Genomic DNA, 14,027 nt, shown 5'->3' on the forward strand with positions numbered 1-14,027 from the left:
ATCATCTTTGGAATGCGGACGAAGCCCAGACAGTTGGCGGTTTCTACACCCGCAACCACACACGCTTGCAAAATTCGAATCGGCAAACCCGATACGAATTGTGCAAGCCTTTTCACATGCAAGGCGAGTGACACAAACACGCCAGATACAAGCGAGTAGGATCTCAGGGGAAGAGACTGCAACCGAAAAAAAGACTGGACGGGGGCTCGCGACGTGGAGAGAAGGCGACACCGCCGCGAGGAATCGCCCAGACACAAATCAGCGGTTTAGGAGCCTAGCCAACGATAGTTCCATCCGCCGACGTGCCTGCCATGCCGGTACTGCTTCTTAGATCTGCACAGACAAACGCCACAGAGAACGTATGAAAACTTAAAAAAACGCGGCGAGTCCTGCGCGACCCGCCCACCATGCCTGCCACAACGTGGCAGGACTCCTCACGGCGGGCTGCAGGCAATTCAAGCGACCAAAGCTATAAATCTGTGTGCATACAGATGTGCAGATACAAACACACACAGAAAATCGCATACGACATCAATCCTGGTAACGGAGATACACACCGGAAGTGAAGAGGACAGGGACTAAAGTGCGGAGAAAAAAGCATATAAGCACGATCCGCGAAACGACACATACGAGAGCCCCTCATCCTTATCGATCGCCTGATTGGAATGACATCCATGCAGATATACATATATATATATATATATGGACATGTATGTATACATATATATATATATTATATGCGTGTAGCGAGATATAGCGAAATTCGGGAGAACAGAGTCAGCGGCCGACGAAGCCGCGAGTCGGCAGGCAGGCAGTCTGTTGATGTGCTGAGGAGGGAAACCCAGTCGGAGAAGAGAGGGCTGCCTGCTCCTTCGCGAGTTTGCCTACTTGGCTCTGTCTAGGCGCATGCCTTTCTTTCGCGGGCGTATCAGCATGACTGCGCCTCCAAGGACGGCGCCGCCCAGAACAAGCACGCGGATGCTCCCACGAAGAAGTTCCTGAGCGCTCGCGGCGTCGCCTCCAGTGCTGTGTGCGCCCTCTGACGCCGCCTGTGGAGCATCGCTGGCCTGCGCTCGCCCCCCCCCCCCGGAGACCGGCGAACTGGGAAGCAGGCGCAGAAAGGAAAGGGAAGAAAGGGCCTGAGCGGCGCCTCTGGCGCACACTTCTCCCATCTCCGAACCAGCAGGGTGGTGCCCCCCGTGTCCCGCCGACGCGAGATTCCCGCGAAACAAACTGCGGCTGGGCGTCGGCGCGGAGGCAGCCCCTGCGAGGGGAGAGCGGCTCACCGCATCCAGGCGACCGTGCGACGCGGAGGCGCGCAGCAGAAGATGAGAGACTGGTCTCAGCTGCGGCTTCGCAGCCTCGCTTGCGAGCGCGCCAGCTGCTACTGCGCTGCGGAGCATGGTTGTCTCTGAGAGCCGCGAGTGCGCGTGAGGGCGCCAGACAGTTCAGCGGCTGCGCAATGAACGTGGACGCAAGATAAACGAGATCGAGGAGGCGGAAAAACAGGAAGATGGAGACGCGATTCAACAGCCCGAAGACACCAGCGAACCGCAGAAGAAATCGGCGACTTGTGCTCGTCTTCGGTCGGGGTCTACCTGCGTCTCCTGTGGCAAGGACTCGGAAAGACTAGAGGGTGAGGCGGCAAGAAAACCAAAACGCTGCTGAAAAAAGTCCAGTACAGAGAATCAAGACTTCGTCGGAGCACCACGCGCGGATCCAGTCACAATTTCCAATGGAGCGTCGGTGCTTTACGGCGACAAAAAGGTAAAGTTGGGGGCCGCGATTGACTATTTTCGCGCGGCATGAAGCGCCACGCGTGCATGCAGTCGCAGGGCGCCGAACGACTCTCGGCGCGCTGGCGCTGAAGGTCTTTTATTTGGTTCCCAGGATTTGTTCTTAACAAGGTGAAAGACGTTTTTCGCAGCGTAGTTGTGTCACTCTCGAGCAACCACCAGTACGAAGTCCGTAGGGCGGTGGAAATAACGTCTGCCACTGCATATCTGAATCGGGTTCAATGTGCATTGTAAGTATGGACACATTGGAGCACTGCCACATTGTAGAATTGACTAATCGCCCAGAACTGGGTTCAGGACGACGGAAACCCGCGGCAGGGCTGGTAAAACTCGTATAGAAGAGAGCAGCGCCGAAGTCTGGCCGCGCACGGTTATCGAACCACACAGCGGGGAAGGCATACTTTCTTGGCCTCCTCTGAGGTCAGGAAAGCTCACGCGATCTCAGTTCACGAGATGCGCAGTCGTCGTTCTTCGTATCCGCGCTCTTCCGACTGTTGAGGACGATGTCCAGATTCCACTCGTATCTCTGCGTACGCACTCCACTGTCTATTCAGCAAGTGGTCGCCAGGCTCTGTATCCTAGAATGAGTTTCTCTGTCAGGAGAAACGGAGAATCTCAGGTGGACGCGTGAGGGGGACGTGAGACACTCGCGGCGACTCTGCGGTCACACACGGGCGAGCGAAGTGACTGCAACGTGAGTTGCTCTGAAAACCAGAACTAGCAGCACGCGCCTTGCGTTCAACAATGAAAACGTATGGGGGCAGGGCCCAACAGAGGGCGTGTGATCTAGAGCCCCCGCGTGTAACAAGAGATCTGGAGAACGGCATGACTCCACTCTGAGCCTCGCCGCATGCGCAACGCCTCAGCCTGCTGTCGCGCGCAACCCATTCAGCGTTGCACATGGGTCGGCTCGCGAGCTGCCTGTCTTTCCAGAAGCGAAGGGCGAGGAGTGGGACGGGAGAGGGGGCTGACTGACGGACAACACTCGGTACACACCATGTGCAGGGTTTGTGAGGAAGAAATGGAAACGGTGCCCCAGACCAGGGCCCCCGTCGCAGCAGCAAAACTGTGTGACGGGTTATGCTGAACAGCGACTGCGGGTGGAAGGGCAGCATGACAGTCGCGCGCCAGCAATACGGACTTAACCTCCTATCAGCTGCAACGCATTTACAAAATGACCTGGCTGCCTATGCTCAGCACTTGTGGAATACGTGATAAGTGACGCAGCAGCTACTGGTACGGGCTTGCTGTTTCCTGCCGACTCGGTGAGTCAACTCTGACAGCCGCTGCCGCGACAGCCACTATATACTGTGCCGGTACAGCGGCTACGGGATGTTTCTGTCTGCCCACCCTCTTGAATCTGTGACGAGTGGTTGTTCCACGCACTGAGCAGTTGCTTGTCTTTCACGAACATCACCTTCTACGCACGCACGCAGAATTGGAATCAACATTCGCGTTCTTCATAGGCGACGACGTCTAGAACGTGCTAGTCTGTTTTAAAAGCAGAGGTGGCCGACTGCCTCTCAGTTGGTGTGGTATCGAGTCGGTCTCCACACCCTAGCGAGTATCCGTAGAGGGCTTCAGGACCGGGTCGGCTCCACCAGTGTGTTTCCTCAACATAAAACGTTTCAGAAATCCTATCATGCTTAATGCGTTAACAATGCGACAGCCTTCTAGCAAAGACAGGGCGCGACGAATTCTGTCGCCGTCTGGAACCTGGCCATCGGGTGTCTGTCCGTTGTGTCTCCGTGTCTCTGTCTCTCCGCCCTGCATGCGCCGAGTTTTCGCTGACTCGCCACGGACGAGTTACCAGACGGCGCAGTTCTTCATTTCCGCTTGGTCTTCATAGAAGTCTTTCTTCTGCATGCCTAAGAGTATCACTTCTGTCCGGTTTTCCGGCCCTCTCGCCATCTCCATAAGCACGATCCAGTGTCCATCGAGTGTGGCCCTTGTCCCTTCCTAGTTTTTCCAGTCAATGACCACCAAACAACTTTGTTTCGCGGATTCGTGCAGGCTCGAAACTTGCGAGAGCTGCGTTTCCTCTGCATCACGTGAGCCAGCTCCTGTAGTCTATCGATATGGTCAACGGTTGCTCCGTCTGCTTCGCTGTTCGTCTCGCCACATCTTTGCGAGGTGACTGCATGCGCGAAAATTTCTTGTTGAGGAATCGATGGTCTTACGCGCAACTTCTACTCGCACTCGCTGAAAGTCCCTCAGGCCAAAGTTGAACGCATTCCTCATTTCTCACCGGCCTTCCCCGCCGCTGACGTCTCAGTCCACCGTGAGCGCGTGTCTCCTGTGCGGCACCTCGCAGAAGACAAACTGTCTCTGGTGTCTCCGTGTTGTTGCATATATGCATGTGAAGGCACTTTCAGCGGAAACCAAAGTGAGAGGGAGAAAGCCGTCGACACCGGGACTCTCTCAGCCTTTTCTTTTCTAAAGAATGCCGTCCTACGTCTGACGCCGACCTTGAAATGTCTGGACGAAATGACCGTGTAAATGGACGCCTATCGAGTAGGTAGCGCCCGCCTATACTCTACATCGTGCGTGTCGTTTATATGGACGCCAACTCGTGAACTCACCTGTAAATGTTGGAAGGGAAGCATGGCATGCCCCCGCGGGCGCGTGTATTGTCGAAGCGTCTAACGGCTAAGTGAGAAATGTTTGCTATCTAAACAGCTGCCAACACACCAATAGTTTTCGACGCCCCCATGGATAACGGTCGTGGGGGGCGCTTCCTAGCGCTGCTGTTTGGCGGCAACGCAAGCTCATGCAGGCAGCGAAGAGTTTTGGTCGTCGTGTTTTTCGTTTTTTTTTCTCTCTTCTACTGAAGCGTGGCGCCCTCCTGCTGAAAAAGGTAAGCGCTTCGAGGCGCGAGATCCCTTACCGCGGACGGCAGTCCTGAAGCTTTTTCTCGGCATGCATCCACTGACAATATGCCGATGTGCCTTTCGACGCACCCAGGGCGGACTATTAACACGCATCCTGAGCCACGGAGCTGCCGCTGTTATGTAGTGGAGGATGCATTGTTCAGCACCGAGCCGTTCCCAGTTCAACCCCATACTTTGGCTTTTCCTTCCCACAAGGCACAGGTTGGATTTCAATACCCTACTACATCAAGCTTATTCCACATCAGTTATGTTCTAGGAGTAATATGTGGATTCCTGTGTCCACTCAACAGCAAGAGGGAACTACCACTCAGGTGCTAGTATGATCAGTAGCATCGTTCTTGGAGCGGACACCTCTGCGACAGGTTATTTATCTGCCGGGCTCCTCACGTGCGTCTGCTTGGCTGTGCGCTGCTGCGTGTGCGGTAAAGGTCTGGCGCGCGAGCGGCCGATCGAGGCCACAGTTGCCGAGATCCGCGGCATTCTGCAGGAGTGGGATGGAGACACTGCCGTCTTCTTTTACACCTCTTGGGATACAAGCAGCAGGTGAGCCTGCAGAAAGAGTCATAGCGCTATCGATCACTCGGAGGTCGGCGCGCACAGAGTGTCTATTCGTATGTGCGCGTGCGTATGCGGATTCATCGACGCAGTGACTCCGGAGCAGCACAGACTCCCGCGGCTCCATCAGAGGACTTAGTTGGCTGGTTGCACCCGTGAGACGGCACGACGTAAGACACGGCCCCGGTCGCGTCTCAGGGCAACGCCGACCCGTGCTCGCTTAAAAAATTGGGCACTGAGTTCAGCATCCAGGAATGAGTTTTTCTCGTGCTTTGCGGTATGCCGTCGTCTGACCACCCGCCGCCGGCGCTGGGGGCCTGTTAGCTCGTCTGTCTCCCGGTGTTGCCTCTCGCTAGCGCCTCTGAGGACTGGATTCCCGGAGGACTCTCGGCGAGGCGTGTGCAGCCTTTACGTCAGATCTGGGTGGACAAGTATGTGACCGATACATGCGTATGCACATGTGTATATATACACAGAGCACGATGCCGACAGGATGTTAGGAGTATCTCGTAAAAGCTGGAGTGATGGGTAGCGGAACTCGTAGAGCCCAGCGACGCACCGAACGCTGGGATGCCGTCTGCGTGGAACACATAGTGTCGCACCCCTCCCACTCGTGCACACGTTTGTGAGTGCTTGTCTGTGCGTGTTTAGTCCATCAAGCTGTGGAGTGCGCCTTGTTTGCCTGCAGGCACCTTTTGGGTCTGTGGGGCCAGGCGGCTCGCTTCTTTTCGGCCGCTTCGCCTCCAGAGGATGAGCCTCGCAGCTCCAGACTCCTCGACGTGTGGCGTCGCTTTGTGCCGCCACTCGGAGCTGTGCAGCTTCGGCGCTTCGACTGCGAAAAGAGCGGCGACGCCCGCAAGCTGTGCCGTTCACTGAGGCTTCCCTTCCTCCCTGCAGCGCTCTTCTTTTCCTACGGCCCTCTGCGCGAAGAACCCGACAAACTGGGGAGGCGGCCACTGTTCGACGAAGAAGCAGACAGTTCCATGCCTCTGAGGTGTGCTCGGTAAGTCGCAGACGACCTTGTGCAGCGGGCCGCGAGTCCGAGTCCGCTGGCGACTCTGTCTGAACCTGCGCCCGAGGGCTGAGGGCATCTGCTGCGAAACGTCGAGGCCTGCCTCTTGTGCGTGGCGTCATGAGGGGGGGGGAGTGGGGGTGAGAGGCGCGTCGACCCCCCAGGGGCGTTCTTGAATTCACGCGCGCTGCCGGTGTCCTGTTTCAGGTTCAAAGGCGACTTGTTCATGTACGACGCCCTGCTGGACTGGATCCAGATGATGCGGCGAGTGTCGTATGCGCAGCGCGTCTTTTCGTCAAAGCAAGAGCCGCGTGACCAATCTTGTGAGGCAGGCGCTTCGTCGCCCGCCGAAGACGAACTAGCCAGGTGTCGAGAACAGTTGAAGAAGCTGGAATCCGAGAACCAAACGCTTCGCAAAGACGTTCGGCGTCTCCAGGGGTCCACGCAGCTCGAGGCTGCGGACGAGGACGATCGGCGAGAGTCAAGCTGACCCTGGAGCTCAAAAGCAGCGAAACAAAGCAGCTGGTAGAGCCGGGAAACTCTCGAGTGATATGTTTGATTGTGAGCATCTCAAGTTTGTCTAGAGACAAGCTGCCTTCTGTCTGCGGCTGCCGTCAGTGCCCAACTGGAATACGCCTCCGTTGTGGGGGCGTGGTTTTCACATATCGCGCCAATACCTCGAAAAGGACTCGTTTTTCGAAGAACCGTGCGCTGCACACGTGACAAAGTTTTCAGGGACTCTTTTCAAGAGCGAGCGCGTCTTCGCCCACGAGGAAATAAGTTTCCGAACCCCGCGCGAGCGTTCGTTAAGCCCGCACATTTAGTTGGTGTTTCACCGGCCCTAAAGCTCTTGAAGCAGTCTGGCCTTCTGCGCTCGGCACAAAGCTGATGCTGCCGAGGGCACACGGCCGCAACGAACAGATGGCGTTTCTTTGTCGCATCTTCACTCAGAAGCAACTGGGCAGATAGCTACGCGGAAGTGGATCCCTGTAAAACGCGCCCAGCAAGAGCAGAGGGGCTGCAAACCAGCGCGTAGATCCACTTGATTCTTTCCGCCCACCACGCCATTCCCTCCCGCTAAATCGGACTCAGGGCCACAGCGTTGCTGCACTGCTCGTCATCATCCGATGCCTAGGTCACTCATCTGCTCGTCGTGCCCTTCTCTCACGAGGGAGCCGGCTTGTTCGCCGGCAGCTGCGTGGCAATGCATACACCATTATACGGGATGCGGAGGGGGGCAGGGAACTTGTGAGAAAGACATGAGAAGACGTACAGCGGTTCACGCACGGGAACGCGGCCTGGAAGGTGCGCCTCGAGACTCACATGGTACGCTGTTCCAGTTGCTGTAGGGGAGCGGACACAGTAAATCCTGCAGATTCTTCCTTCGCTCGTCTCCCAGATCGACAGCTTCACATCACTCCCTGACGTTTCGCAAAAGGGAGCACTGCATCGCCTCTCCGTACACGTCTCGCCCCGCCACATGTCTGGTAAGCCGTTTCAGGGTGCTGTGCGCGCTAAGACACGCCAAAAAAACACACCTGGAGAGAACGTGGCAGGTGCCGCTGCGTCTCCGACCAGGCTTTCCCCTCAGCACTATCGTTGCGGCGTGTCTCCTTGGATACAGCGAAGACAGCGCGTACATTTCTACAGGATTCCAACACGAAACACGTAGAAACGCAAGTCAGCGGCTGGGGCACCTTGCTTGCTTGCAACACCACATCTTACCGGACCCCAGCAGACTTCTGCTTTGCTGCGCGCAGTGCTTTCTTTGACTCCGACTGTCTCATTCTGCGCGCTTCGCTACATGAGTTTGCGTTTGTGATGGCGACTGCTGCTGTCTTTCTCTGACTTGCACCCTTGGAACTGACTTCGTTTAGGCAAAATATGCGGGAGCGTTACCTGGCGGCCGAAGTGGAGGCTTGCATCGATGAACACGAGGCGACGTAGGAGACATCACAGTGACGGAATCGACACTTTCACGTAAATTTTAGTACTAAACGAATGGGATGGGCCTGTGTGTGAACGCACGGGGACTGCCATTTACCGCCAGACAAGTTTGGCCGCGCCGCACAGAACTCGGATGACATTCCACTGATACCGCAGAAAAGGTAGCTAAAGGCAGCCGCCGCGCAGGTGCGCTGTGAAGCGGTGCTATGCCCCGTTCCCCTGGTAGGGAGGTTTGTGGGAGCAAGTTGAGAAACTGCGCCCAGAAGGACATCGCTCGGACGTGTGTGTACCTGTCGGGCGGTATGACACGAGCGGTGACACTCGTCGCGACACAAGCGCTCGGTATTCACATGGGGGGAACGATGCGATTTGCTGGCTGTCGCCGATAAAGGTGGAATACCGAGCGCGGCGGCCGAACTCGAGCGCTTGTTTGCCCACAAACGAAGAGAGCGCAGCCAGCCTTCCCAGCCACTGTCGACCCTCCGCCCCAAGCCTCCGCCAAGTTCCCTTAGCGGCTGAGTTCGGGCTTAGATGCTGCAAGTGGCTTCAGCCATGGCCTTTATACCTGCGTCACTGAGCTCATGCGTCCTTTTCTTCCTATTGTCAACTCGTTTCTCTTGGCGGTCACTGGTTGTCGAGTTTCCGTGCCTTTCGTTGTCTGCGCCGCGGGAGTTGATCGGCATCTGCCGCTTGAGTTTTTGACTTCGTTTTCACATATGCTGCCTTTGCTGGTTCTTCGGTCTCGTCTCCTTCTGCAACGTCACCTCGCCCGTCGACGCTCTTCGTCCCTCCGTCGCTTCCTTTGCAGGGAGCGCTGCCCTTCCTGGTGTTCATTTGCCTCGGCCGCGAGCGCGGGGATTCCCTGATGTGCATCAGCTCCCGGGTCTCTCCTCCGCTGCCAGCGGGCCTTCTCTTTTTCTCCTCGCCTCGTTCTGCTCTCCCGACTCGAGGGTCTGTGTCGTCCTCAGAGTTCTCCGCCGTCTCGTTTTCTGAGGCGCCCGAGGCGTCGTCATTCTCATCGTCGTCTTCTTCATCCGAGCTGCTCTCACTCTGTTTGTTTCGCAGCAGTCTCCTCGCCTGATCGCGCCCGTAGACCTTCTCTGGGCTCCAGTCGTCGTCTTCTTCACTCGACTCCCACATGTCAACTCCGCCGTACAAAGAGAGCAAATCCCCCTGCAGCGCGGACGAGCGCTTCTTCGTTTGGCCTTTCTTCTTCGCCTCCTCCAGCAGAGCTTGATACCTGAGACGACACACGCGGAACTGCAGACTCCCAAAATCGCAGGCCTCTCGTCAACACAGCCTTGTGTGTCGTAAATCCTCAAGGCTGTCTCGTCCGTTGCGAACAATGCGGAGATACATACACTCTAGTGGCAGACACATCCACGCCGTGCACGCGTGCACGATAAGAAATGCAAACAGACATCACCGTATTCAATGACTGTGTGTCTCCCCAAACCCAAAACCCTGTAGACGAGACGAGGCAGAGGCCTTCCCTCCGCCGAACGCGGGTCTCCGCACTCGAAACCAAACGCGATTCGCAAGCAGCCACGCCGATCCTGCTCGTTGCTTCTTCGATGTGAGTCTGCCCAGCAGAGCCGGCCGAGCGTCACTCGTTTGCTTTCCGCCTCGCAAATCAGGCACGTTGCGTGGTGTTCCCCCGTTTCCGCAGCCGCTGCTGCCATACCTCCCCTCGACGTCCCCGAGGTTCTCGCCCGTCCTCTTTACACCAGTGCGAGATGTCGCTTACTTAGACGCACGAAAATACCGCAAAGGTTGTTGCCGGCGCGGGAAGACAATCGGCTCCGTGTCGGGGCTTGAATCCGAGCCGTCGTCTTCTTCATCGTCCTCCTCTTCCTGCGTTCTGACTTGAGAACGGCGCCTGTTCAGCTTCTTCAACTCCCTCTTGCGCGCCGCTTCAGGAGTCGCGTCGTCCTCTGTATGCCCTTCTTTCCTGTTTCTGCCGCGACGAAAGGAGGCTTGGGCGGCTTCATGATCGCGACTCTTCGTGGCGTGTTTCGGCCGAAGCGCGGCGAGCGAGGACGGGGAACTTCCCCCACTCTGTCTGTCTGATTTGCTCACCTTGACCCCAGCCACTTGCTTCCTCAGATGGTCGCCTTCGTTCTCTCCGCGCCCCTTGGCGACGCCTTCCCTTGGGTTCTCTCTGGCTCGCCCGTGAGATCCTCGCTTCGCATGCTCCCTCTGCCGCATCTCTCTCTTCGATTCGTCGTTCGTTTGCTCCTGGTCTGCGTCGGCTGCGTTCCGCTTCCTCCCTCGCGAGTCGCTGCGTTGGGTGTCTAAGCGGCTCGGGTCCCGTGTTAGGGCGCCATTCCGTTTCTCCGTATTTACCCGAGGCAGTCCTCGCCTCTGGGCGTCTCTGCTTGGCGGCGGCCGCGCGCCATCTCCATTTTTGAGTTGCATGGCTTCCTTCTTCGCGATTCCAGCGTGGCTCAGCGCGTCCGCAGCGCGCAGGTTCGTCGTCTCTTCAAAAACAGGATATTCATAGCTAGTTGAGCGGCTGGTTAGCTCCCTGCTGCGAGGCCCGGCTTCCAGCGAGCTGCCGGCTGTTGACGCAGCGCACTCGGCAAACGCATGCGCCTCCAGGTCTGGCTTGCATGAAGGCGGAGGAGACGAGGCACGACGGGAAGCGTGTTTCGGCGAGATCATTCTCCTGAGGTTCTCGACCTGTCGATCTGCTTCTCGCGGGCGTCAACGGGGAACAGACAGTCTCTATTTGAACAGGGAGTCTTCGAGACGCCGCACGTTCATGCCAGGGCGACGTGAGTTCGTCGCCACACAGATCTTGAAAAGACGGGATCCAGCGAAAACGTGCGCCTCGAAGAGGAGGCTGCGATGCTAGGCCGCCCGGGGCCGTAGGAGGCGACCCTCCGCTTGACTCCCCCGTGCCTGAGTCGCGCTGCGCAAACGGCTTTCGTGACAAAAAAGGAGAGCTCGCGCTGGAACCCCTGGTCGGCAGTCGCACTCGTTGCACGGGTGGCACCAGCGTTCAGCGTAACCTGTCTGTTCCGTGAGTGATTCGGTCTCCCTGCGCATTCATATATATTGGCCGCGACTACGCGCACTAAAGCTGCGTGTGCAAACACAGCACATGCAAACGCGAGATGTGCCCGAGAAAAACCAGTCTACACATATACGTGTGTGTATGTATATGTGTGCGTTTGCGTGTAAACGCGCAGAAGAGGCGAGGCCAGACAGAAAGTGAGGCACCACCCGGCCCGTAGATCAGCAAGAAGGGAACACATGACAAAACTAGATTTTCGCGATAGGGCATGCAGACACAGACACCATTGGAGGGGCTAGGAGCATGCGGGTGCAAAAAGGAGGTCGGGGTGTCTTCACCTGAGACGATGTTCTGTGGGAGGCAGCCGTGTTGTTGGCACGCATTGGCGTCGTAGATGGCGGAGGACGATGTTTGTGGATCAGAGAGGCGCGACAGGAGCCAGGCGCAGTGAAACAGAGGCGGAGGCGGACGCTGCTCAGAGACCGAAGAAGAAGCAAAGCGAAGGGGGAGGGGGCCTAGAGCAGTACTAAGCTTAAACGAAGTCGAAGCCAAAGCGCGGGAACGCGTGGCACAAATAGAGAAGACGAGTGCGCCGAGCTGTGGAACACCCGACGCCCTTTTGCAACTGCTTGAAGGTAGGAGATGCGTCATTCACTTGCTAGAGCCTTCAGATAATGTGCACACCAGCAGGAACGGCGCAACGTGACCTGACAGATGCCTACACAGCGCAAGGAGGAAAACGCTGGAGGAAGCAGTACTTGGAAAAGACTCATATCGCTTCTCCCCTTCCAAAGTAGAAGAGCGCCGTTGGTCTGTCTCAGTCCACAACAGACAAGCCGCAAAACGCGCTTCTTGTGAAGACCGGAAAGCAGAGAGCCAACTGAGTGACGTCGCAGGTACTGCCCTCTCATCAGACACGCAACCAACCTAAGGCCGGCTGCTGCAGAAAAAAAAGTCCGCCAGCAGGCGCTGGTACGAAAGCGCGGTGCCTTCGCCCGTTGCACACTAGCGGACAACGAGAAAAACCACGCCGCGCAAAAACAATGTCCTTTCCAAGAAAAGAGATAAAACAGTTCTTCCAAAATGGTTGTAAAGGTCGGAAACGCGCGAAACCTGCCGATTTAGAGTCACCGCGAAACCCGGGCAAAGAGGGCAGAAGTGCCCCCGTCGGCGTTTTTGCTGCACGAGGCCTCGCCTCTATGCCGGCCGAAGCAACCTCGTCACGTGGAGTGCTTTTTCAGTGCAGTGACACCAAATTTCCGTTGTCCACGTGCTCTCGGATGGATAACTGTGTGTGCTTGCATTATTCTCCGGTCCCTCAAGAATTTTGTTGGGTTCGTATGTCTCCGAGTTGCCATTTGGTTTGCAAGGGTGTCCGCGCGCCAAAGACAAAACAACAGTAGAACGAAACAGAGGTGGAAAGGGCCGCGAGTGCCAAGTCGAGGTCCAATCTGACGCACGAAATTCTTCACAGAGATGGAGTGGGGTGAATGATTTTTCGTGTGGAGGAAACTACGTGTATACAGCTCTATGCTCATTTCAGAGAGCGAAATCAAGCAAGACAAGAGACCTGGCTCCGTGCCGTCGCCTTACATGCCGACGAGTCCTGGAGTTACCGCCGCGCCATCGGAACTCTCGCGTAAAGAAAGGCGGGTTTTAGTCTTCGGGTCAGGAGCAAAGGGTAGAATAAGCCTCAGAAAGGGTCCTAGATGCTGAGAGGATCAGGAAGCGACCCGCGAGTAGCAACTCACTGAGGGACAGGAAGTGGAAGTCGTAGGTACCTGGTGACTGGCCTACATGCCACGCGATCACACAAGCCGAACGTTTCCTAACTGCTGGTGTGCGTGTCGTTATAAAATATCCATTCAACGACTGTGAAACTGAGCACAGAAGATGAGCTTCATATCCGAGTTGACGCACTGCGTCTACTCAGATGACGCAGGCATTCATAGGACGCGACTCCTCCGGCGTGGTTGAGACGGTGGCGGACTTGATGGCTTTGTGGCCTCCGATTCAGCCGTTTTACGTAATGCTTGACGCTAGTTTCCCGAAGGCTGGCGCGCCAAAATGTTCCGATACGCCTGCGGTGCGGTGTCTCAGCTGAGAAGCGCCGTGGCTCTTCGCATTTTCTCATTGTGCATGAGAACTCCCGTTTCGGGCTCAGCAGAAACCAGTAGCGTCCACTATTCACGGTATGTTTGAGGTGGGGGAGGCGGGAGTTTCGTACCGCGACCTGTCGCATGAATGGCAGAATGCGCCTCGATACCTGCTAAGTACTTGGGACGGAGGGTCACTTCCCAACAGGGCGTGGTTCGCGCGTCACTGTGGAGCACGTGGGGACAACAAATACGGATCGACGATACCGGTGGTACCGGTGTGCATGGTTCTCTCCCACACTAGAGGTTCTGAAGTAGGATTGGAGGCGAGATGTGGGCTACGTCGTCAACGCGGGTGCAGAATGCATTCCGCCACCTGTCTCTTACAGTAAAGCTACGCAGCTTTTTCCCGTAGGCGCGGATATATCATCTTGAGCGCAGGTCGGGTTTTCAATAAAGCGGGCGCGAAATGTGTGTTTTTAAGGTGAAGCAGGTGTAAAAATGCACTCGTCATACCTCATGCAGCAAGCAGCCTAGATACTTACTCGGCTCGCTTGCTTCAGAATGCTCAAGTTAGGTGGATCATCTAGCCGTGTTGTGCAATTCAGCTGGCCGTCATTCAGGCATCAGACTCGAGCCTCAGCGATCACCTCACCCACTGTGCCGTGCCATCAAAAAACAGGCCCGCATTCAGTGGCGTTTCTGGCAGCT

The 14,027-nt window shown here is 56.6% G+C and overlaps 3 protein-coding genes across 3 annotated transcripts; 1 reads left to right on the forward strand and 2 right to left on the reverse strand.

Annotated features, from left to right (window-relative positions):
• Window positions 1-266: 266 nt before the first annotated feature.
• BESB_066710 (uncharacterized protein) lies at window positions 267-1,403 on the reverse strand (the record flags this gene model as incomplete). The annotated part of the gene is made up of 2 exons (XM_029365064.1): window positions 267-333; window positions 889-1,403. The coding sequence occupies 2 exons, from the start codon at window positions 1,401-1,403 to the stop codon at window positions 267-269; spliced, it is 582 nt and encodes a 193-aa protein (XP_029218647.1).
• A 3,603-nt stretch (window positions 1,404-5,006) lies between these two features.
• On the forward strand, window positions 5,007-6,744 carry BESB_066720 (uncharacterized protein; the record flags this gene model as incomplete). Its single annotated transcript, XM_029365065.1, has 3 exons — window positions 5,007-5,230; window positions 5,931-6,245; window positions 6,462-6,744. 3 exons carry the CDS (start codon window positions 5,007-5,009, stop codon window positions 6,742-6,744), a joined length of 822 nt encoding a protein of 273 aa, XP_029218648.1.
• Window positions 6,745-8,825: 2,081 nt separating this feature from the next.
• BESB_066730 (uncharacterized protein) lies at window positions 8,826-10,865 on the reverse strand (the record flags this gene model as incomplete). Its single annotated transcript, XM_029365066.1, has 2 exons — window positions 8,826-9,441; window positions 9,949-10,865. 2 exons carry the CDS (start codon window positions 10,863-10,865, stop codon window positions 8,826-8,828), a joined length of 1,533 nt encoding a protein of 510 aa, XP_029218649.1.
• Window positions 10,866-14,027: the final 3,162 nt, after the last annotated feature.

The sequence above is a fragment of the Besnoitia besnoiti genome, chromosome VI (assembly GCF_002563875.1).
Source record: "Besnoitia besnoiti strain Bb-Ger1 chromosome VI, whole genome shotgun sequence".
Taxonomy (NCBI): Eukaryota; Apicomplexa; class Conoidasida; order Eucoccidiorida; family Sarcocystidae; genus Besnoitia; species Besnoitia besnoiti.